This window comes from Hylaeus anthracinus, unplaced genomic scaffold (assembly GCF_026225885.1).
Source record: "Hylaeus anthracinus isolate JK02 unplaced genomic scaffold, UHH_iyHylAnth1.0_haploid 12002, whole genome shotgun sequence".
Classification (NCBI taxonomy): Eukaryota; Metazoa; Arthropoda; class Insecta; order Hymenoptera; family Colletidae; genus Hylaeus; species Hylaeus anthracinus.
Genome location: NW_026534349.1, coordinates 14,646,193 through 14,671,434, shown reverse-complemented (window position 1 = coordinate 14,671,434; position 25,242 = coordinate 14,646,193). Strand labels below are relative to the sequence as shown.

Below are 25,242 nucleotides of genomic sequence, written 5' to 3'. Positions count from 1 at the left end.
GCTCAACGTATCAATAAAATGATTTTCGGTGAGGTAAAGGTGACCTTGTTCTAAAATCTCGATAGCTTAGAATTCAGAGCAATAGAATGTTAAGAAACATCTCGAATTGCTGGTAGATACCAGAAAAAAAAACGTCGAGCGCAAAGGGTTAATTATTGAAAAAATTGTAATAGTCTCTTTCCAACGAAGCCAAAGGGTTAACAATTCCAAAAAAAAGAAGTAATTTTATTTTCTTAAATCCATGGAATATCTTCGATCCTATCGGGATTTTTGAACAAAAACGTGGAATACCATGAAAATAAAACCAATCATATTTTGTAATATCGATTTATTTACACAGTAGCCTACGTTACATTATTCATTATTATCATAGATGAACATGGATGGTACATGAATGATTTCGAACAGAATGCGTAAACGTGGTCGCAGTTATATATTCATGAGTCTGAAATTTAGATGAGTGGATCTTACAAGCGTCGAGGCATCATTTGTAAGAAGGGAGTGATGTAGGATATCGATCGATTCTGATGAAAACCTAAGTCTTCTTATGAATTTTCATCGTTTGTTAAACTCATTGAATTTTCCATTTCTCGTTCTCTGATCACTTCTTCCTGTACCCCTGTTTACGTAGAGCCTTCAAATCCACGTCGCCGTAGTATTTTTCGCTATGAAATTTATTATTTACAGAATTATAATTGTCTTACACATGTAGCGAAGAAGATAGAGGTAGAGCGAAAGGACAGTATGCTTATCAACTAGATTTTCAGGGTTTTATGGGGTCAATACGGAAGTACTTTACTGTATCACAGCCGACAGTGAGTTAGAATGTGTACAATTGGTTTAGTCGAATTCATTTTTGTATTAGTGTTAATATTATTTATCGTGGATAGTGAGATATCAGTGTAATTTTAATCGATGTTAATTTAATTAAGCAAAACAAAATTTAAACGAAGGAGATGCATAGTTTAATATTATCTGTCCGGCAACGATGGTACGAGTAGGCCCAATAAGTGTGACACATCGTAACTGCGTTATCAGTGTATTTAGAAAAAAGAATTGAAAGTGAGAAAATAAATGGTTCAGTATCATATTTGCAGCATCATATTTTTTTTACAAGTGCAATGGCGTGTATACGCATTTGATAGTTGAATTATGTTCTTAAATTGAAATGCATATTTTAAAATATAGAAAAGTATTAAGTATAGTTAAAGTAAAAAAGTGTTCAAATGGTCAAAAATTGATTAGTTCATTTCATTCTACAGATTTTATACGATTTTTGATATTTTTCATTTTTTTTTTCTTGAAGAGGGCATGCGATTCCATTAAAGAAAATAATACAACTATGGAATGGACATGTGCTATTATATATATATAAAATATATAGTTTTTCTCCCTGTAAAATTATACTCTAAGGCCTAAGGATACCGATAACGAAGTTACGGCTTGTGTCACATTTATTTGGCCCACCCAGAACGATATCTTGCCCATTACTGACCCTAGTTCACAGAGTAGAACACAAACGTGAAATTACACAAAAATTTGTTATTTTGTTCACTCGTAAAACAAGCATGCAAGGGTTAGAGTCCCGACGTTCGGTCGAGGGTGACTTTCCAAAACAAAAAGCAACACGGGGAAATATTCAGGCAACTGGGATCGGGGTTTTTCGAAAGCACACAACCTTATTTTTTTTTTTACGAATTTTTTTCCATTTATTATACGAATCTTTCACATTACTTACAAATATACGGATGAGTCTAGCTTACGCAAGCATGCTCGACCGAGGCCAAGAGTGCGACAGGACGGGCTCTCGAATTGAGGAAATTTCAAACTCCCCTGTCCACTGAATTCTCATTCGGATTCCTCTACGAAATTCAGCAAACTTGTTCTCCTGCGCGATAATACACGTACATCGCGATCACAGAGATACTTTCCTTTGCGTATGCTCTTTTTTCTTTTCTTTTCTTTTCTTTTTCTAAATCGAACGTCTCATTGTAAACAAAGGGAGTATGAACAGCAAAGAGACAAATTCAGGGGTGCAAAGACGACAACAGGCAAGAGAGAGTGAAAGAGGAAGCTCGAAGGGAGGGTCAACGAGGAAGTTATCGATGAGACGACACGATTGCAACTTGACACGTTAGTATCCTGATTAAATGTACCGAATTTTCATCAGGAAAACGAAGACGAGCTAAAAGAAAATCGAAGATAGATTCACCGAGAGAGGGTAAAGTGTTCGAACGATGTTCGCAGATTTTAATCAGCCTCCCACGCTCTGACGAGCTATACGATCAGTCTCTTAATAATTTTACACGGGTTCCTCGTTCGATTTTCTCTTCTACAGTACAATGACTGGACGACGAAAGACAGAGAACAGGGCGCGGGGAATTAAAATCGCGCGAACAACTCGGTTCATTTTTATTGTCCCCCGACGCCATTGTTGGCGGCGAGACGCTTCTTCTAATTAATAATTAGCGCGAACATTGATGCGAATGAAATTCGAATTTTCGCTCTCCCCAAATTCGAAACGAATTGTCTCTCGTGGATTTCTGTCGAACGCGACGGTGTTCACCGATATTATTATAGCGGTGCGAATAATTGCAGCTTCGACGAATCTTTGATAACTAAACTGTACGTTTATATCGCGATTGGAAATAATGGTCGTGCACGAACGCAAAAATATATAAAGTACACGTTGCACTGTTTAGAAGATACGACGTACTTTCGTGTAAACATAAATCTTCTGTATCTATAAAAACATGAATTCTGCATAAACGTTCGTGAAATTCAATATTAAAATGAAGTAGAAGATTAATTAACCTCTTCACGACCTTGGCCACATATGTGGACGTTTAGTTTTTTATAATTATAACTACTGTCAATAATAAAAAGAACAAAAATTGTATGGTCTGGCTGCACTGATAATAACTGCACTAATATTTCCGATGTACAGTTAGAGATATAAGAAAAGCGTGCAGAAAAATCGTCCCCGAAGAAGTTAATTAAGAATTTCGAATAAAATTGGTACAAAAATTTGTAGAGAGTATACAAAAATATTAAACGTGTACGTTCTTTTTTATCGTCTAATATCCATATTCAAAGGTCGAGAATAATAGCATATCTAAATCTCCACTGAAAGAGAGCAAAAGTTTATTTACTTTATCCAATTTGAAGCTTCCTCGAAACGATAAACATAAATGAATCCATTAAAAAGATTTATCATTGTACGTTCGCAACTCTAGTCGTTCGAAAACTAGCCGACTGACAAAATGAATTCGTGTAACTGATAATCGCAAAGTTACACCAGATGTACGGGATAAAAACTCGACGAAAAGGCGCGAGTATCGCAACACAATGTTCATGACACCAATATTTGCGTCTAGGCTTGAAATACCAGCGATCATGGTCACTATTCACTCAAGGTATCTAAAGATAAACATCTAGGTGGTGGTTCGAGTTCGTTCGATTAGATACGAAGAATTCGCGACTGGTCGATACACATAATTACCATATACAATTCCACCTTCCGAGTAGAATGTCGACCCTAGAATTATTCGCACCACCACGAGCTTTACAAGCTTTGCCTCGAACGTTGACCGAGCACTCGACGACTTTCAGGGTCGCACGTTTCGAGGTATCGGACAATCAGGATCGTTTTCGCGCGAGATTTTCCGAGTTCGCCCGGGATTCTAGGTAAATTGTTCGTTTTGTGCGTGCGCGACAGAAATAGGGAAACGGAGAGACGTAGATAGAGATAGAGAGCTTTGCGGAGAAAGATGCCGAGATGGAGACGAGGGAACGCGAAGACGCGAGAAGGGGAATAGATAAATGGAGGGTTGGGGTGTGGGTAGGGGCGTTATTGGAAATTATTCCTGGGGTGTGTTGGGCCTCGCGGGTGCCGACGGGGGCCTTGGTTTGAGTTGACCGTGGGGCTTCCTGGGCTCGCCCGAATTCTGTATACCGGCAAGCAGCTCGCTCTTCCTGATGCTCTTTAGGTCCAGGTCACCATAGTAATCCTCACTGTGAAGCAGAACCAGGAAAAATCCGGAGCTTAGGAGATGCGTGAACGGTGCCACCTGACTCGCGGGTGTATCGTGTTCGAGTTAATCACGTACGTGAACGAGTGTTTGGCATTCGGAGCCGCTCGAGACCCAAAACGTGACGCGTAAAGAAATTTCGGGATCTACGGGGCTGTTTCGTTTCAAGGGGAATTGTTTAATATTTAATGAGGGGTTGAAGGTATCGAAAAAAGTGTTTTCACGATAGTTATTTTGGGGGACGTTGTTATTCACGGTGTTCGGTAACTGGTGGTACAAACGAAAAGGGGGCGATTCTACGTGAAAAAGTAAGTCGAAAGTATAGAATGAAAGTTTTTCATGCGAGGCTTCGTTTTCGAGAAAATCGACTTTGAATTTTCGTCGGGTACGGGTGTATTTGTTTATGTCCCTTTATAATGGATCTCACTGTAGATCATTGTCTCGATTGTAGTTATGTCGATAAACACTTCCAATGGCACGGAAACTTTTTCTTACCTATTATCGTACTATTATTATCTAAAACGATCGAATATGTTAGAAAGGGATCATAGAAATTTAATTAGAAGAGCAGAAGTACGTATTCGGCAGAATGGGCAACACTTTTAGCAATTTCTGTAATAATAAATTTTATGATTACTTCAACATTCTATTTCAGTACGTGTTCCTAATTTTCCGTCACGATAAAAACAAACTTAAACTGCGATAATAATCATCGTGACAACGATCTACAATGAGATTCGTTATAACGAGATATGATCAAGGACACCCGTTTCCGACGAAAATTCGAAGTCGATTTTCTCGAAAACAAAGCCTCACATGAAACATTTTTATTCTATATTTTCGACTTATATTTTCATGTAGAATTGAAACAATAATGTATGGATTAATTAGTCGTTAAAGCAATTGGGAATAGAGTGAATAAGAGTTTGTTTCATTATCTGCTACCATGTACCAAATATACAAACAATTACTGGTCCAATACCATTCTAAGTAAGATCAACTTCATTTTTCCGCTTTCCATTTTAACGATATAATTTTTTGGTGTTTATTCAGAATGTGCCTCTAATCCATTGTTTACAATGTTCTTATTAATTAAATTAAAAGGGATAATAAAATCAATTTTAAAAAAATTAATAAAAATTACTCACATCTTCTCAATTCCATGCTCTTATATGTTTAGTATACAATGATTTGAAATCGAAATAATAAATGTTCACATTTACAAATGTGTTGGTTTTAAGAACGATAGTAAATATTATTGAAAAAAGCTGACGGTTCACATAAGCTTACTTCAGGATATTAATCACAAAATAATTCTACGAATAATGAATAATGAAATAAACCGAAAAATGAAATAAAGAATGGGTTTCATAAAGTGGAAAGAGTAGTATCGCAAATAGAAAGGTATACACAATTAATGTGTGTATGGACAAAATCAAATTAGTCAGAACATAATCTTTTACTTTATGAAGTAATTAAAGACTCAAAAGAAAGAAATTCTTTTTTATCTGTTCCCAATTTAAATGTCTTTTTCGAAGTAAGACTTGAATGCACCACCTAATCATTTTAGGATGTAATTTTAATACTTCAAAATTAGTAGAGTCGTTAATATTAATTAAAATTGCGTTACGGATTAAACGGGTTCAATATAAAACAATTCTCGTATCTTTAGCGGCACGTTTTGAGCGTTGGCTTTCATACACGTTATTCCTGTTCTCGTTGAACATTATGTAAATATTGTGTTACGAACATTTGGATGCTGTTACGCAAAACTTATCGACCCGGTATCACAGCACGGGCGTATCCAGCTCGAAACAGAAGGGGAGGGGAACAGCTTTCTGAACTCAACTTCTTACGACTTGTCACAAATGTCGCGAGTATCTCTATTTTGTAATTTGACTTTTTTAAAACGTTGAGTTACGAACAACCAACCTGTTAATCAATTTTCCAGAAATTTGTTGATCATATTGTCATGCATCAGAGCAAGGCGTATCGGGACTATTCGTTTAATTGCGTCGCTCGAGAAAAAGGAGAAATTATATTAGGAACTTTCAGCGTGTGGTTCTAAACGTGTCGCGGAGTTTTAAATACTGTAATCGAACGTGGACTATATAACACCTGGTTTATCCAGAATTTGTTTTTACGTAACGTCTGGTCGCGAAACTTTCCCGATGCGTAAGCGTAGCAAACTTACAACGACGGTATCACTTCATTGCTCGTTTTAACGTTATCGATTAAAGTTCGGAGCGAGTAGGAGAATATCGGGAAGTTTGGACATTTTGTTTTTTGAGAGAGAGAGAAAAAAGTAAAGCCGTTTCATTTCGATTAAGTCGAACTGTTAGTGCAAACGAACATGGTGCTCTCGTGCAATTACTTCGCTGGGTTTCCAACCATTCTCATTCCGGGATTTAAAAATATTTCGGTTTGGGCAGTCAAATTGAATACGCAGGTAGGCACTACGAGCATTAGTCTTTATAATAGTATTAATGTTATATTAATTGTATGCATATGTGTATTGCATATAATAACACACATACTTATATTTACGTACATATATATATATATATCTTCTTCAACTTATCTCTCTCTATATATATATGGTTATTTATATATAAGTAAGTATATGTGTGTTTATTTTATATAATAATAGTATAATTAATATAACAATTATTGTTATTCTATATATTATGTAAAGCAAACAAACATGGTTTACATGATATAAATATACAGGTATATAAATATAAATTGTATGTACAATATGCATTTACATAGTTTTGGTTTGCTTTATTATGTATAATTTCTAAAAGTGTTTGAACAGGACCAAATAAGTATAACAAGTTATCATTTCATTATCAGTGCTGTTAAAGAAATATGTCTAAGGAAGAAGACGAATGATTCGAGGGATGTTATATTATCAGTACCGCATTTTTTTTTTTATTAAGGTAATGGTGTATGTGATATGGTACATTTTTTGTTTAATGGAAATGCGTATCCTTTTTTTTTGTATCGATTGAATCTTTTTGTTGTACTAAATCAAAAACAGCATTAAGTTAATGTAGTAAAAAAATGATTAGCTCGTGAGATTTTGCTATGAGACAAACGCTTCTTCATTATATTCTACGCACATTATACAACGTTTTTTTAATTGTTCTCAACGCTGAATTAAGATGATTTCGGTTACGATCGTCTACGGAGAAGATAATGGATTTCCATTTAAAAACATAATGCAATTATTGAATGCACATGAGCCATTCCATCGATAAAGAAATATGGTCCTGTAAATACAGCAACTTTAAAAGTATTTCCTTTTTCTACTTTTTCGGAAACAGTCGCAAGTCTCTTGTTTGTATCGATGCAACCATATTGATTAGGCTATTAGATACGACTTGTAAGTAACAAAACATCTCCATGTTCTTCAATTTATCTCTATTGCAAATGATAAAATTGTTGCAAGGTATAACACAGTTAACTATAGAAGCAAATATAGCGTATTAACCTTATAAATATATAGTAACATATACATTTATATATATTGGTAATCAACCGACAATAATAAGAGAATAAATAATTTTTCTAACAGCACTGGGCAATGAAATTATCATTCCGTTACACTTGCCTGTCCTATCTTGTACGTTATTCTGATAATAACAATTACCTGCGTATTTAATTTCAAAGAAGGAAAGCAATCGAAGGACCAAAGGTTAAACTCCTATCGGGTTCAATTCTAAAAGGTGGATCGCTGAAAGAATGTTAACACGTTGGTCGCCACGTCATCCAGAAACGGGTGACAGGACTTTTGCAATAAGGAACTAGAACAATTCACTCCACAGGTGAGACAATAATGAAAATAAATCTGACGTTAAAGAAATTAAATACTATGACAAATGGTAAATTATCTAATCTTCCTAATGGTCCTCGAGACAAAATTTTAACCTCGCGGAAATTTTCACGAGTTTCAGCTTGGCAGCCAACGTGTTAAAGGAGCTAAAAGAGCAAAGTGGACTCACCATCCAGGAACGTCTTCGGGATCCTCGCAGGCGCCGCTGCCGTCGGCGTCACCGATCTTGAAGACGGTGCCGATAGGGCAACCGTACTCTCTGGCGATACCCTCCAGGCATATGTAATACTTTCTGCAGTCCTCGGGATGGGCGTGTCTGCTGAAGCTGCCGGATGCTCCGCTCACTTCACCCGCGGCGGGACACGTGAAACCTCCTGCGACCTCTGCGCAATGCGATAAACCATACAGAACATGATGAGATGAAAGAGAAAGAGAAAGAGAGAGAGGCGTGCCAGCCACCTCGCAATTACACAAGGAACAGGTCGAGTGTGATGTCGGTGAATGGTAAAATCAGGGTTCGGCTTTGAATTCTATCGCGAGCGAAGATTCCGCGCGATGAAACACAGGATGTGCGTGGGGAACATTGTCACGTATGGGTGATCGAATGCGGGGTGACACTAGGAATGAATAATATTCTGAGGAAAAGTAACAGTCGTACGGTGGGCTTGGTGGATTTCTGGTGAATGGACGTTTCGTAACATAGTATTTCGCTCCAACTGGTGTGAATAACGGAGAGACTGGGGCTCAGCGTTTTTGGACACCTTTATAAGCGCGTAAAACCTTTTAACCCTTTGCACTCGAGAGGTGACTCTCAGTCAACACAAGGTTTTCTTTAGGTTTAATTTCTTTGGAATTCAAAGTGCTCATAAAATAATTGTCGTTGAGGCAAAGATGACCTGATTCTCAAATCTCAAATTAGAGATCTCATTTTCGAAGTCATTATAATCTTAGCATTAGCATTAGCATAGAAAGAAAGGCCTCGAGTGCAAAGGGTTAATATCGTCGACGAATAGAATTCAATGCTTGATTGAGGTATAAAGATGTCTAGCAATATTGACAGTGGTCAATCATGGGATCATCGGGTTATTTTTTAAGAAATCTAAAATGGGTCCTCCAAAGGTGTTGATCTGACGATCACCTGACCGAAATTTCTCACAATTCAAGAAGCATATAAAACATCGTAATATTGTTGATAATTGTAGTGGAATGTTTGTATGAGGTACAAAGGGGTCTTGATTAACACTATGCGCGGTTGGCACCGGTAGAACGGACTGATAGTTTTCGCATGGCACCACAGAGGTGCCACCGGACGGCATAGTGTTAATATTGACAATGGTCACTTACAGAGTTCACGACAGAGTCTTGATCAAATATTAATACGTGAGCATGATTAGTGAGTAATTAGTAGACTGCGGATCTTTATGCATTTATAGGAAATTTGAAAGTGCAAGAAACTATGTACAAAACGCAAACAATGTGCAAGAATATAAAAAAGATTGAACGTAAAGTTCATGTTATAATATTTGCAGAATAAAATAAATTCCAATTTAAGTTAAATTTTTGTAGGCACGTTCGCGAAGATTTCATTTTGCATAAAGTTCCGCAGTCTAGTAATTAGGAATGATTAACCGTGAATGATACAAGGTAAACTTTATTGACAATGATTTATTGAGAGAGGAAAGAGAAAGGTTAATCTCATAATTGTGAACGATGGTTGCAAAAGCAATTAATAATAAGTTAATGAATACTCGAACTAAATGATAAATGAATGATCGAACGCGCAGGGTTATTAGATATCGGTTTAGAAAAACATTGTGTAAAAACATGGCAAAATTACCTTAGCAAACTTTACTGGGATTGGTATGATCGAGTTTGCGATCGAGTGTTCACAGGTAGTCAGAGAGTTAAAGGGTCATGCGCAGTCACGAGGCCGAAAAATGCAAGATTCTTGTGATTTTTGTATTCAAACATCTAAAGACATCTCTACAAAAATTGTTCGTGCATTTAAAAGAGCATATTTTTGAGAATCCATAATAATTTTTGCAATAGAAAAATGACAATAAATAGACTATAATTACATACAATAAAAAGTTGTATGTAATATATTAAATTATCTAGTCCTTAACGAATCGGTTTTAAGAAATATTGATTTGGGACAAAATGGCAGACGTTTTACGAACAAATTTTTATCGAAAATCACAATATTTTCTTAAAACACCTACCATTTTGTTCCAAATCAATATTTCTTAAAATCGATCCATTAAAGGCTAGATAATTTAATACATTACATAAAACTTTTTCGTTTCTTCATTTTAGATGATCCAGAATCGAGTGACAGTGGTCACCGCAAAACGCTTTTCCTTGACAGGGTCTCCAAAAATTGTCAATGTTATGTCTATTTATTTATATTTTTTATTGTAAAAATTATGATGTATTCTCCGAAATATGGTCTTTTAAATACACGAACAGATTTTGTAAAGACGTCTTTAGATGTTTCAATAAAAAATCACAAAGATCATGCTTTTTTCGGTCTCGTCGCTGCGCGTGACCCCCTTAAGGTGAAGGGGGTACCACGAGTAAAGATGCTTGCTTGGTCGCGAGGTTAACTATTAACGCTGACTATACGATGTCTGACCCAACACGACTCGCAATTCCTTTTAGGATTGATCTTTCGAGCTCCCATCAGCAAATGCTAGAGAGCAACGATGAAAATTGAAAGTCAGCAAATGCTGATTTCACTGCAGTTGCGCTCGAGGAAAAGTTTGATTGATGAAAAGAAATCGCGCGACCAATTTTTTGCTCAACTTCGCGATCGTTGATGTATAGTTTGGCAAATTAGAAAAGATCGTTGCGGTGGAAGAACATTGGCGAACATTGTGGCAACATTGGCCACAATGCTATCAACAGTAGCATTTTCATACTATACGAGTTCGGATCCTACGATAGACCATAATTTATAGTACGATTAACGGGAGCATGTAGCTGTGTAAAGTACTTTGTCTCTGCACTGTTGTACGTACTATGCAGGGATGAGAAGTTGGTCAGCGAGTCTGACCAATTGTGGTATAATCTACTAAATTATACATTGGAAGGTAGAGCCAGAGGAAGGAGATTATACTACAATTAGTCAGACTCGCAGACCAACTTCTCATCTCTGTATATAATACATGTTTCGGCTTCTGTATATTTATTTTCTTCCTTCTTCTGTTTTCTTTATTTTTTTTATTCAATGCTTCATTTCTTGTTTGTATGTAATATTGGCGCAACAAAGACGTAAATATTGCAGTTGGTAGTCTTTGGTAAATCTATGTCAGTCCATGACATCCTACACAGTTTCTATCACACTTCTACTTTATTTAAATAGCATCTAGCTCAAACAAGTTCGGATATACTATACATTGAAGCTCCCATTTCATACTAATACAACGTTAATTTATGTTATAATTTGTAGTTTTCACCATAATCTTACTTGTTTTAATCAGCCTCTAGGTCAAATAATATTTGAAATATTTAATGTTAATGTCATTCCACGTCATCCTTCATAATTTGATTTCTATTAAACGAATTGGACATTGTTCGAATATTTAGCATCTAGCCGAGATACTTAATAAATTAAAGGCCCTATTTTGTAATAATACAATGTGTCAGTCCATGTCGACCTTTGTAGTCATTACCATAATCTTGCTTTTTTCGAACGACATCAGAAACTAAATAATGGTGGTAATTGCACACAACCCCTGTGAGTGACACCTACTAAAAAAAATCAGGAATGATGACCGGTTATTTAGCTGACACTTGTAAAAGTTTCAGAACGGTCGGAGTCCTGGAACATGGTTTTAATAATTAAAAAGAAACAAAAATCCCATGCGTTACGCTCCGTGCAACGGGCTGAAGTAGAATGGGATAGTGGTCAGACACATTACGCGTATCGTTATAGCTATGCGTACGACAGAAACTGCATATTTTCACTACAACAGTCTAATAGCTTATAAAACAATGAATCCATCGAGGTTCAATATGTTGACCTTCGTGTGACATTTAGTTCGTTTCATATTGCCAGTTTTGTTTCTTTCTAATTATTTACAACTAAGTTACAATCCATCGAACGACACACAGCGCGTGTTTATGAGCAATGTCTAGATAGCGTTTAAGAAGTAATAAACAGAATATTTGTAAGAAAAATTGTATGATATCAATTACAAAATTGTTGAAACTGATTGCCTCACTGTCGTATACATAGCTGTAACGATACGCGCAGTGTGTCTGACATACATTGTCTCATTCTCCTTCAGCCCATTGCACGGAGCGTAACGCATGGGATTTTTGTTTCTTTTTAATTATTTAACCATGTTCCAGAACTCCGACTGTTCTGAAACTTTTACAAGTGTCAGCTAAATAACCGATCGTCGTTCCTAATTTTTTTGGTAGTTGTCGCTCACAGAGTTGTTTGCAATTACCACCAGCAAGAAATAAATTATTTATTTTCTACCCTTAATAATTAAGAAAATACCCTGAAAAAAAATATACGAGATGCAGTCTATAAGTACGAATATTTTCGTTTTTGCAGAATTGAAATATCTGAAATAGTAACCGAAAAAAGAAATAATAAAATTAAGGATGTGTAGAGGTGTAATGGTCTGAAACTTTGCGGGATGATGTTTTAGGTCGAAATCATTACACGGCACATGATACCACTGAAAATTGGGGTGGAGGTCGATTGCCTACCCTTATCCTGCTAGATCCTTTGTACGTCTAACGAGACATTACTGTACTTTCAATTTTGCTTCCAGGTTCTTCACTCATCCATATGCAGACTCTCTGACTTCGCATACAAAACTTTCGTTTCACATTCATACTTCATGCACACATTCACGCTTCAGGTACGTTTCTACCACATTCAGACCACTCCTTCAGGAATCTGTCCCAAGTTGTAAACCTATGCATTCGTACGCATCACCCGATGCCCGTACATACCTTCGACTTTGCATTCAGGTACTTGATCCGCCCACATGCAGACTCTGGCTTCACGATCATAAGCGAGTCCAGGACTGCACTGATACCTGGAGGTCTCTCCGTTCCAGCAGTTCCAGAACACGTCGCATTTCTTTTCGTCGGGGAAGATACCGTAAAGTCGGGGACAATGCGGCGTGCTCACTGCTGGCTCGAGCTGCGTCCTGTCGCCGCAGTCGACGTTGTGGAGGTAGTCGCAGTTTTCGGTAAGGAACTTGCTGTCGCTCGCGTCGAAGGCGAGACCATTACCGCAGGTCTTCAGCTCCGCGACGTTGTTGTCGCATTTCCAGTACTTGTCGCAGGATATGTGATGAGGATAGAAACCGAAGTCGTCTGGGCATTTGAATGACTCCTGGGCGCTCGCGCCTGTAATCGTAACGATGCGTGGTTAGTGTCACATGATATTTATATTGCAATGCATTAGGCGGAGAAATTGATTCTCACACATTATATTCAACCATTTATAATTGTAGTCTTAGTTTCTACTAAGGTATAGAAATTGAGACTAATATAATTGAGATATAGATATAATATAATTGAGATATAGAAACTGAGATTATAGAAACTAAGACTACAGTTTCTACTAAGACTACAATTATAAATGATTGAATATAATGTGAGAGAATCAATTTTTATATTTACTTCTCATGTTGATGCATTAAAGCACCAACTTTCGAATTGTAAGTCCTCAATCTGATCTCTATTACGATGTATCTAAACACATAACCTAACGAGATAAGATTGTAAGGCTCAACCTGATGGCCATTATAATGTGTAGAAATTAATTATGTATCTTTTTAAAGGAAACTTATAATTTAAAAAAAAACTTTCCAATTTTTTATCTTCTCTGAGTCATACATTTCGAAAAAGCACATGTGATCGTGTAATATAACAAAAACGTGATAGATAAATAATTCTTATTAAAGTGGAGTTTTAAATGATTCAATGTGAAGGCAGAGAATTAATTTCTACATCTAATATATGAACTTTAGTAGACATATAATTTTACTTGTTGTTATTCTCCTAGAATTATTATAATTATCTAAAACACTTGTAATACGGTAGGAGAATAATAATAAACAAAATTGTATGGCTACAAAATTTCGTATATAATATATACATATCTTGTGATGGTCATCAGCTTAAGACTTAAGTTAAAAATATTTCTACTTAAACTAGAGTAAATGATTGAATATAAAGGCACAGAATTAATTTCTACGCCTAATAATCAATAAATTGTGAATACAAACGGGAACGTTTCATTGCACGGGGTACCATTTGCTGGTACCATCGGGAAGATTTTTTAATAATAAAGAATGCTCTGAAATCTACTATTTTTTATCTTAATAAGAGATTTTAAACAAAGTGGCTATAATATTAGTTTAAGGTTTCACCCATCACAAGTCTAGAGACGTTAATAATATTCCTAAGTACATTTTCAACGTTAATCAATAAGAAACTTCATTCTCGATTCTGTTGGAGCGAACGAGAACCCCCTTAGATAGTAAAATGGAAATTGCACCTGGCTTCCGGTATCGAGTTGTAAAAGTCATCTCGGTAATGTAACACGACAGACAAAAAATACTAGACGGTTGTAACGTTCCTGGCATCGAAACGGACAAGAAATATTTGTAGCGGGTGAGCAAGAAAATTTGCTCAGGCTTGCAGAGTTATATTGACGAAGGACACCCCGGTAGAAGTGAGATGCACAAAGAAGCTTCGTTTAATTTCCGCAAAACTTCCGCAAGAAGTGTTTACTTTCAGCCAGTTTAGTCGATTCGTTCAGGCATTGTGTCTGACTAGTCTTACTCGTTACGATAGTAATGACAGCCATATTTGGCGAAAAACTGTGAAATAAGTAACGAGTTTGAATACAAACGTTTTACGTAAAACCGCTTGGCAAAAAGGCGTAGGGAAATTAAACCAGCCATTCTAATTCAGCTGATTACATATTTCCGTCTTTAGAATGGAAATTAACAACAGCTAATCCTTCATTGCGGTCGCGATTTCTAACAGTCCGGGGATCTTCGAAACGATGTATTATTTCAAACGATTCGTTTGAAAGAGTAACGATCGTTAAATTGCATATTTCTGCGTTGAATTCATCCAATACCACACAGATTTTCCCGTTCGAGAACGATCCGCAGGAAAAAATGTACGCTGCGGTTACCACTGCGGCGTAACACTTAATCGTGCCAGGGATTCGTGGTAATCGTGTACAATTTTAGTCGTTGGACGGATATTACCGGAGAAAATTAAAAGATAAAATTGGTCGTCGCCTCAGAAATGGTATTTCCGTTGTCACCGTATATTGTGCTTTTCAAAGATGGGCGAAATTTTGATTTGACGAATAGAAACACGATACGGTGATTTATTCAATTAGACAGTTATACAGATAAGTTTGTATTCGATTCGATAGAAAATTGACTACACGGATTACATTTTTGAAAAACTTTCTACCATTGCGTAGTATTACGTGGTTATTTTTATGCGAGTACTTTATAATTTTCTTCCGTTCATAGTACTTAAAAATGACCGCGTACGTTATAGTTCGTAGTTATATTTCAATTAGCTCGTAACGAAGACTGAACAATCGAGTTTTACTTTTGGCTCGAACTACGTGAAATATGTATATTTTCAATGCATAAATTACAGTGGGTGTAGAAAGTATTCGTACACCGATCGATTTCCAAAAAAACTGTGTAAAATTGTAATTTAATTTATTTACATAATTGTAAATAATGACATTCCACATATTCTCGGAAATCTCTAGAATAGATAGATTACAAAAAAATAGCTATTTATGTAAGTTGCGAAATGAACAAGAAAAAAACAATTAATCGATAGAAATGTTGGAGCAATAAGTATTCGTGCAACTGTTAAAAGGACTTTACTGATGTTTTCTAATTCACACGGAGCAATAAACTAATGTGTCTACGTTTCAAACTCTACTGTAAATGGTTCCTCATAAGAATCGCACCAATACTTATTGCTTCTATATTTTTAGCCACTTTACGCATTTTTTTGTTAATTTCACAAATTATATCAACTAGTAAATGTTGTTTGGGCTATATCTATCTCAGAGACTTCCGAGAATATGTAAAATATCATTGATTATAAAAAAAAAGAAGTTTTGAAGCCACAATTTCACACAAAAGTTTTTTTTGGAAATTGATCGGTGTATGAATACATTCTACAGCCATTGTAAATACCAATCGAACGAGCAATGCATTAAATGTCGTCGAAAATGTTTATTTAGATAAGAATGTCGTTCAATCTCTGGATAATACAAAAGTTCTTTGTTTGACGTCTACGTTAGGAGGATACCCGAGAAATGAAACGTCTGCGTTACGTTTTCGCTTTTATTACCAATTCTAATACAAGTGCGTTCTTATCGGCTATTGTCCCTGTCGCTGGCGGCTGCCAATTACGTCTAATAATCTGTTATTCTTTTTTCGCGGCATATGATGTCTGAATAACCTAAACGTCTTATGTAAGGACACAAACTGACTTTCGCCAGGCGCTTTCACTTTGGGCCTAGAGCCAGGCCCCGCCACCAGCAGCCGCAACACCAACACGGCTCGTGACTGGGCTCTCCCAGCAGTCCCAGCATCCCGTTCACTCGACTCTCCTCAACGCGTTTCTCCGTCGCGAGCGTCGTCTTTCTCGCGCACTCGCGCGGCCGCATGCGCACACCACCGACGCGCGTTACTCCGCGAAATCCCCTCCATCGACCCCCTTCGGGCCCTCGCATGTGTTATATTCACTTTCATTTTTCTCCGGGCCCAGTGACGCGTTACCCTATGGGCGAAAACGACATCTGCCAAAGAGGCCAAATGAATGCTCTAAAAATTCATTGGCGTTATTCTTATGCAATACAGGAAACGTGAAGTGTTATAATTGGGAATGTATAATGTTCACGATCCTTATAGTTGAGCCCTCTTTATATGTTTAGCGATTATTTATAAGATATTTAGTACTGTATGATTTCTGTTGAAGAAGGTGTTAAATGTTTTCGAACCTCATGATTGGGTCATTCTCGTATTCTTAGAGGTTACATAGAAAGTATTTAGTATTATACATTAATATTATTAGTAGATTTCTTCGTATATTTAGAAATTATTTGATTATCATTATTATTAGTGTTTTATATTGCTGTATACTTTCTAGATAGCTAAGTATGTCAAGGGGATTCAACGATAAGGGTTGAAAACATTGTGCATCTGTTTGCATAGAAAAGTTGTTATTTATGTGGCCCATACAAATAACAGCAATGAGTTTTTGAATTACTGATTTAAGGGCTATCCGTTGATGGTTATAAATAGACTGCGGATCTTTATGCATTTATAGGAAATTTGAATGTGCAAGAACCTACAAAATGCAAACAATATGCAAGAATATAAAAAAGATTGAAAGTAAAGTTTATGTTATAATATTTGCAGAATAAAATAAATTCCTATATAGGTTCAATTTTTTGTAGGCACGTTCGCGAAGATTTTATTTTGTATAAAGATCCGCAGTCTAGTTATAAATCAATGGTCAAACTATAGTTTACCTTTAAACTAAACGTAAATTCATGAATTTTATTATCAATTTATATTAGTTTTCTTATTCTTCATTTTCTTTTATTTTTCTTTGTTTCTGTGTTCAGTTAATCGTAATTTTGTTTGTTATTGTTTTGATAGATGAATATCTATCTTAATTTATGCTCGTTTTGTTTGTAATAGTTTTACTGTAATTTGGGAAATGCGACGTGCTAGAAAAATGTTAACTTTTCTGTGTTACTTCATGTTTTCAAGTTCATAATATAGTTATAAACATTTTATTGTTAATGTGTGTGATCGTCTTGATCACTATATTCTACAAATATATTTACAAAATAAAATGTTCGAAATGATTTGGAAACACACGTGTTGGCTACATTTAAGAATAAACAAAAGCTATTTAAATTTCAGCATTTCGTTATGATTCGTGTACTAAGTACATACTTGTTTTTAATTAACTTCTTCAAATATGAAACCTTGAGTTTAGTAGAACTAAGCTTTGTTTGGAGGTTTAAACATGTTTGTTTTTTTAGTGAATATTTTTATATTGTTTAATTTAGCGTCTTATAACGATTTCAAAGAAATGTCAAATATTGATTTCGAAAAATAATGGGGTATTTGGCACTTTAAATTGTTTCTGTTTACAGCGAGACATTAGTATGTGTATTGAAAACCTGAAAGCATGCTGCATTTTATTTCAATTTGTTTGAGATGAATTTATGTAAATGGATTCCTATTGTCTGGAGACGGTCTTAACACGAAACCCATAATGTTGGCAATTTTCATGGTTAAACTAATGAATGTTAATATGAGAACAAAAGTAGACCTCATAAAAAGGGATAGGTATTTTAAATAAGCTTTATCTTGCGCGAATGCAAAAAAGAATTTAAAATGAACTCTTTGTGCAAATTAAATTTTAATTAGAATTGAAAGTTTGTATGAAAAGAATCAAATTTTTAAGTACCGAATTATAGAATACAGATTATAGAATTAAATCCCAAATATCGAGTTATAGAATTATAAATTATATTCGAATTAAAGTACTTTACAATGACGAAATAAAAATCTAACCAGTCAATCGAATAAACGTTGAGAATAGATGTTACATATCACTAGACTGTATACTTATATTTATATGTGACTGTATATTTATGCAAATTCATATCTTCACAGACACAGAAAAAGAATTATGTGAAAAAGAATGACGTGTATATTATTGTTGATATTTTATATATTTTTTGAATTTTCGTACATTCTCATAGATTTCCCCATATTACTATTTGCCATAAATGCATAAACATTCACAGTCTAGTTATTATCTTATGGTTCGAATAAAATTTCGTTCGCACAGACTATCTAATCGACGCTTAAATTTATTACTAGACAGTACGTTTAGTAAATAATGGACGATTGTATTAAAAAAGGTGTGATTTTTTAACGCGATCGTCTTAATTTGACCACATCTGGATCCCCTAATTAGAACCGTGCCCGACATGCCGCGTGTTGCGTCCACGTTGCTCGGTTTCTCTGTCCAGGAATTTTCGACTGGTCAAAGATATTTCTATGTTTCAGTGGCGCTGGTCGATGATAAAAAGAAGGGTCAAGATCTGGGCCAAGGTTATCCTCTTACGGCGAGGAAAGTCCAGAGAGGGGAAGGAAAAAGAATGCAAATGCGTGTCGGGAAGGTTTCTCTTTGCACGGAAACTGAATCCGCCTTTCGCTCTCGTTTCGTTTGTAGATCACTCGAAGAAGCGTGCAAGACGATCGGTGATTTTCAATGATCGGTTTAAGGGGGTATCCTGAATTAGAAGGTCTAAAAAAAAGCGGTTTTTCGTGAATTTTTTTAGGATGGAAAAAAATAATTAATTCTATCGAACTTTTTATCCTATTTTCATACATATTTGAGTAGTATGTACAAATTTTTTCAACAAGAATTATTCAAATTGAGTCGACTGTGATGTACATTTGTAGAGCACCTCACAATTAAAACCTCCTATCGGCGGGAAAGATGCAGGTCGTAATTTTGGTTTGACACAAAAAATCGAGAATTACGACCTGCATCTTTCCCGCCGATAGGAGGCTTTAATTGTGAGGTGCTCTACAAATGTGCGTCACAGTCGACTCAATTTGAATATGTCTTGTCGAAAAAATGTGTACAGACTACTGAAATATATATCAAAATAAGATAAAAAGTTCGATAGAATTAATCAGTTTTTTCCGTTCTAAAGAATTTCAAGAAAAACCGCTTTTTTTTAGACCTCCTAATTCAGGATACCCCCTTAAAAGCATCGATAAATTGTTTTTCAGAATGGTGCTTCTTACTTTGTTGTTTCGATTGTTTTCTATCGTTGTCACGTTGATGCAGTAGACGTGTGCAGAAGTTTCTAGATACTTCGGTCTTTGCGCCGACTGCATGCGACAATTATGGGTCACGGTGTGCGAATCGAATTGATTTATTCGCGATCGTACGTTAACTCTCAGTCACGCGATTTTCATTTTATTCTTCGAAACGTGTTTTTTATTTTTGGCACGCATATCAATTAACGAATAGTAGTCTCTGTAAGTGTTAAGTGGTTTAATCTGGAAAAATTCTGGAAAATTTCCCTAACGAAGTTTATAGGAATCGATTTTATTTTGATTTCCAAACTGGCCGCGCTATATAATAGAGGGTTAAAACATTTTGAACGATTTCTGGATACCTGTTTCACCGACACGTCGCACCGTATGGTGAAACAGTTTTCATTTTTCTACTGTCTAAACGATACGTTTCAAGTATTCTATAAGAAGGTATTCGAAGAAATAACGCGCGAGAGAAATATGCCACTCTATAGTTTCAAAATTGAATGAAACACTCCTCGGGAACTTTGAAATCAGCGTGAAACGATTCGTCTGCACTTTGAATGGTTCAATGAATTTTTGGAATTATTTCTAATTCTCAGGAAAATTGCTGAGGTAAAAAAAGCGAGTAATGAATTTCTCAATAACCTAAGGGGTCACGATTCGAGTGTTTGCAAATGGTCCATCGTATATATCGGGGGTCTGGGTTAGGTATACTCGTGGATTATCGATCGTTCGTAAAATATTAAATAATTCCAAGCATGGACTCGTTTCCGGTTGTTTTTGCTTAAAGAACCAGAGACGTCTCAGTAGACTTAGTATGACAATCGCGACGAAGAGCGCACTCTCTTTTGTGATCCACACGCGTATGTCACACACTTATGTCCTCCACTTCCGACGAGATCGCTCGTCCTCCGAGTAACACTTGTTTCTCGATCATTATTTCGTCCCAATTAACGCATCTCCCCGTATACTATCCACCCTCTCGGTCCTCGTGATCGTAACGCGTTTAATTCGGGTACGTACCGGCGATCAGAATGGCGGCTATCACGTAGTACGTCCTCATGGTTACGAATGCGTGTGTCTCCCGCGTGGCACCGTGTTTTTCGAGTTTAGTTCGCTTGAGGTACGGTGGGTACAATTAAAAAAAAAAAAAAATACTATCACTTTTGCGGCCACAGACCTCCACTGCGCAGAGAGAACTCTGTGTTTGCGCCCTGTCGTTCTCCACCTTTATATAAGTCATTGGTCACGTGTTGTTCCTCTTCCACCTCCAGCACGGAGACCCTCCTTCTCTTCTACCTCGTCACTTCAAGAAGAGGTACCGTGTACCTCACCGTGTTACTTCTCTCCTCCTCCTCCTCCTCCTCCTCCCCCCCTCCCCCTCCCAAATCTCTGTCTTTCTCCTTTTCGTCTGGCCGATCTCACCTTTCTTTTTCTTTATTCTTCCCCGCTGAAAATGCCATCCAAAGACCTAACAGGGGCCACCAGTAATAACGTCCGTCCCGTTCGCTCCGACGGCGATGCTCCGTTCTCCGTTGTCGCGACCGTCACTGCCTTAAATGCTAAAACAATTTTTTTTTTTATTCCCGATAGTCCTCCGGCACGGCGATCCCACGTTCTGTAGCTTTTATTCAGGTTCGTTGCTCGAATGGCCGCGAGACCAGTTTTCGATGTCCGGTTGCTTTTCGCACCGGTACGCCTAAACGCGTCTACTTCTCGGTTTTCGGAACGAAGGCCCCCGCTTTGTTCCTTCCGTTACGGGGAATCGACAGGTATCCAGGGTCGAGAATGTTACCGATAGTTTGATTACACTTCGTGGATTGGAGCATTTCCCTGGGAGACGTGGCAAATATTTTGAGCGGTGAATTTCAATCGGCAACTTTGTTAGCTCTGCGATTTACGGTGTTAAGTAAATATTTACAAAAGAAATATTAAAGTAGTTCTTGAGAAATATTAACTACAGTTAGACTGCGGATGTTTATGCATTCACGGCAAGTGGAATTATGGATAAGAAGCAATACAAAATTCTTCAGTTGTTTGAAAAAAAAAGAAAAAAAAAAAACGGGTAAAAAGTGGGAAATTCCAAAATTTTTTGACAATGGGACCACCCCCGTAACATGCTCTACAAGATGCAAGAGGTTTCATCCCGATTGGTGAAGCCGTGATCCTCCTTTTCGAAGTCGGTTAAGAAATGTTGGATGTGTATGAATGCAAGAATGTATGAAGCGTTAACGATAAAGTACATGTTACACTGATTAGAATTAAAAACATGTTTTCGTTTAAATTTCGATTATTCATGCGTGTCTTTAGAAATGTCAATTTACAAAAATATCCGTAGTCTAATTATAAATAATTGTAATCAATTTTCTTAATGTAAAGTTAATACCTATATACTAAGAAATGAATTGTGATGTTTGTTCCTATATGTTTCTAAATCAAAACTTGTTTGTATACTCGTCAGAGTGCGTTCATTTACGAGAGAAGTTCGGCAAGTGTCACACGCCTAATCACAATGTCCTTTATATTTTGCCCGAAAATCGGTGTTAAGGGTGGAAACTTAAAAGGGTGGAAAGGTGAACAAATTCTTAAAGAAAAAAAAACATGGTTTAAATTTCGTCAAGAATTTTTTTCTCGTAAATAATAAAAATTCCTACTATATAATATTTAACGAAATATGCTTCATTTTGACCGAGGAAGTGAACAATAATTTTTGTAACCAATTTTAGATTTGTATCAAAATCGTCCTGGGTAATCCTACTAATTTAAAAGAAAATCATTCTTACATTTAAAAAAAATTGGGTTTCCGCTTTAGAGAGAAACTTTTTATATGTTTTTTTGTAGGGTTCCGTGAGATTTACAAAGAAAAAAAGTTTCAATCCAGAATGTTCGTTAATAAAGGTACTACGAATTTTTTAAGATTAGGTAACATTTTATATATTATCCGCCAAAATGAATTAAAAAATAGACTATTAATCGTTTACCCAATCAAGAGTTATGATTTTTCAAAATTTAGTCGAAAATTCTGACCGAAACTGGCATTTCGGACATACATAGTAGAGAGTACGTACTACAGTGTACAGTAACTCGAATTTGGTAACAGTTGGAACAAAACTGATTAGACGAAAGTTATACACTATGAAAATGTCTACAAAATTGCGAACTCAATTTTTATGCAGTGGTTGGTGAAAAGATTTAAGGTAGACGAAATATTTTTAAAAATAAACATTTTTTAAATTTCTTACGACGGTGTCATAGAATATTGAAAATCATTAAAGTTTGGATTTCAAGTTTGTCGATATCTCTTATGGTTTCAGCGATATTAGCAAAAATATAAATAATCAGAATTATTTTCGAGGGTCGTTTCCACCCTTAAAACCGTTTTTCACCAGAAACTTTATTTCTGCAAAAATTCAAAATTTTCGGCGTGTGACAATTGCCAAATTTCCTTTGTTAGTTCAGAAACATTCTGTATATTTGGTCTATCCAAACGTACGAGATTTACCGAACTCGTGCAGGTGGGACCAGGCGGGACTGTTTTAGTATACCGGTGGCGTGGTATCGTGGTCGCACGATTTGCAGAATATTGACCGATCGCAACGTGTTTATAATAATAATCGTGAGACCCTGGCGGCTACGTGATATAAAATAACGGGGAAGGCTGGAAGGGGACGAAGGTCGAGCACGATCGACGTGACTCATCGTGACACCCAGCTCTGATATACCACCCTGTTCAACATTCCGACAGAGGTTATCTGACAACGACTACTCAGGTGGCCGTTATTTCAGCTTCGGAGGCAATCGGCCGTAAATAGATTTCCGAGTGGGATCCGCTAACAAAAGTTCGAATCCAGATAAGAATCCAGAAGAACTCGCTTCTTGGGACCTTCGAAACTTCACCTTTTATTCCTTTTTCCCCAATAACCATAATACTGACGAGAAAGGGACGATCCCTCGGGCAAATGTAAATTGAAAATTAGAAATGAAACAGCAAATCTGAAGAAAGCTATAAAACAGAGCTTGGAATGTCATTTATGAAGTAATAACAATTATTTGAGTTGCACTTCGCAATTAATAAATTTGAATTGTGATATAATTGATAAGAAAAGGTCAAATAGAATTTTAGTTTTGAAATTGTTTGCAAGTCCAGATTAGAAAAATTAAGTAAATTATTGCCGAGTATAATGTTGAGTATAATGTTTATTCATAATATACGTTATGAAATGACATCGGCATTACCGTGCACTTTATTCAGGTTTCAATTTTATACTATAAATATTTATACTATAAACTTGTGTCTGCGGAAGTTTTATAGCTATATACGGTACCCTATGATTTTGCCGAAATGATGGAAAAATGTTTTGAAATGAAAGAGCGATTGCATTTTGTCATAATTAGACTGTGTACATTTATGCAAATTCATATATTTCCAGGTTCAGGTAAAGAATTGAGATTCATGTGAAAGTACATCGTATTTTCTAAACAATACAACACGAGTTTTATTATTGATATCTTATATACTTTTGCATTCATGCACATTTTCATTCATTTTTTTAAATTTTCACTTGCTATTCATTTGCTACGCATAAGCATCCGCAGTCTAATTACAACACTTAGAGCTATGTTTCATACATTATTTTAAATTTGTATAATTAAATAAAGCAGAACAATAAAATAATTAATGACATGAACTGTTGCAATTTAAAAAAAAAGACTGGTATTCGATGAATTAATGAGAAAAGTGGTACGTTTCTGCTCGCTATTGGGGTTCTACGGTAGAAAGTTGATTGTATCAGGTTTCGACTAGTCTCTGTATAACACGTATCAACGGAATACGATCATGGATGGCTTCTAATTTGCATAATCTAAATGGAGATGTTTTTTCCCCGTTTTGTAACGTCTCTCCCTGTGTTTCGCGTCGATTCACGAGGACGGTTCCGTCGATTTCGATGTCTGGATATTTTATGCGCTGCTGATCGGACCAACGATTGATATTTATTTCCTTACATCATCCATTCGCATTTCTGGCACTTGCCGCGTTTCTTGTACAAGAAAGTTCCAAGGATTTTGCAATTATTTCGTCACTTTTCGCTTACATTTTGCGGTGAGCTCTGGGCTTCGTCGAAGCGAAAGGCCGAAAGAAATTTTGAATGAAATGGTACATTGTATTTAAAATCAATCGAAGAATAGGAATCGAACACTTTGTGATTTGGTCTAGGATTACTCAGGGGTACTACTAATCAGTTATTTAGTTTGTTAAAGCGCATAGTCGTACACTCGGCTTGAACACTTAATTCTGCATTCTCACAATCCTTACATGATCTTATTTGTTCATATGATTTATCTATTTACGTGACCATTGCACAAGATTATGCCACTTATTGTTCTGCTATTCAAACTATTACGTGAAACATATCTTTAAGTGTTATGAAAAAAATGTAATCTCAAGACTACGAATTTTATGCATGTACGGTATACATTA

General features: G+C 36.2%; 1 protein-coding gene across 2 annotated transcripts; it reads right to left on the bottom strand.

The window, feature by feature from the left end:
• Positions 1 to 304: 304 nt before the first annotated feature.
• LOC128891710 (protein obstructor-E) lies at positions 305 to 20,973 on the bottom strand. 2 transcript variants are annotated; one of them, XM_054151439.1, is made up of 4 exons: positions 20,787 to 20,973; positions 12,844 to 13,245; positions 8,039 to 8,252; positions 305 to 665 (listed from the first exon to the last, which is right to left on the bottom strand). In XM_054151439.1, the coding sequence occupies exons 1-4, from the start codon at positions 20,824 to 20,826 to the stop codon at positions 602 to 604; spliced, it is 720 nt and encodes a 239-aa protein (XP_054007414.1). In that variant the 5' UTR covers positions 20,827 to 20,973; the 3' UTR covers positions 305 to 601. The 2 variants fall into 2 exon arrangements, with proteins under 2 accessions (XP_054007414.1, XP_054007413.1); XM_054151438.1 differs by lacking the exon at positions 305 to 665 and adding an exon at positions 1,680 to 4,014.
• Positions 20,974 to 25,242: the final 4,269 nt, after the last annotated feature.

Excerpts from the sequence above, each read along its gene's own strand:
- LOC128891710 (XM_054151438.1), bottom strand. The coding sequence starts at position 20,826 with ATGAGGACGTACTACGTGATAGCCGCCATTCTGATCGCCG. Across the intron at positions 13,246-20,786 it reads AGCCGCCATTCTGATCGCCG|GCGCGAGCGCCCAGGAGTCA; the intron begins GTACGTACCCGA and ends TTACGATTACAG. Across the intron at positions 8,253-12,843 it reads ACCTGAATGCAAAGTCGAAG|AGGTCGCAGGAGGTTTCACG; the intron begins GTATGTACGGGC and ends CGCATTGCGCAG.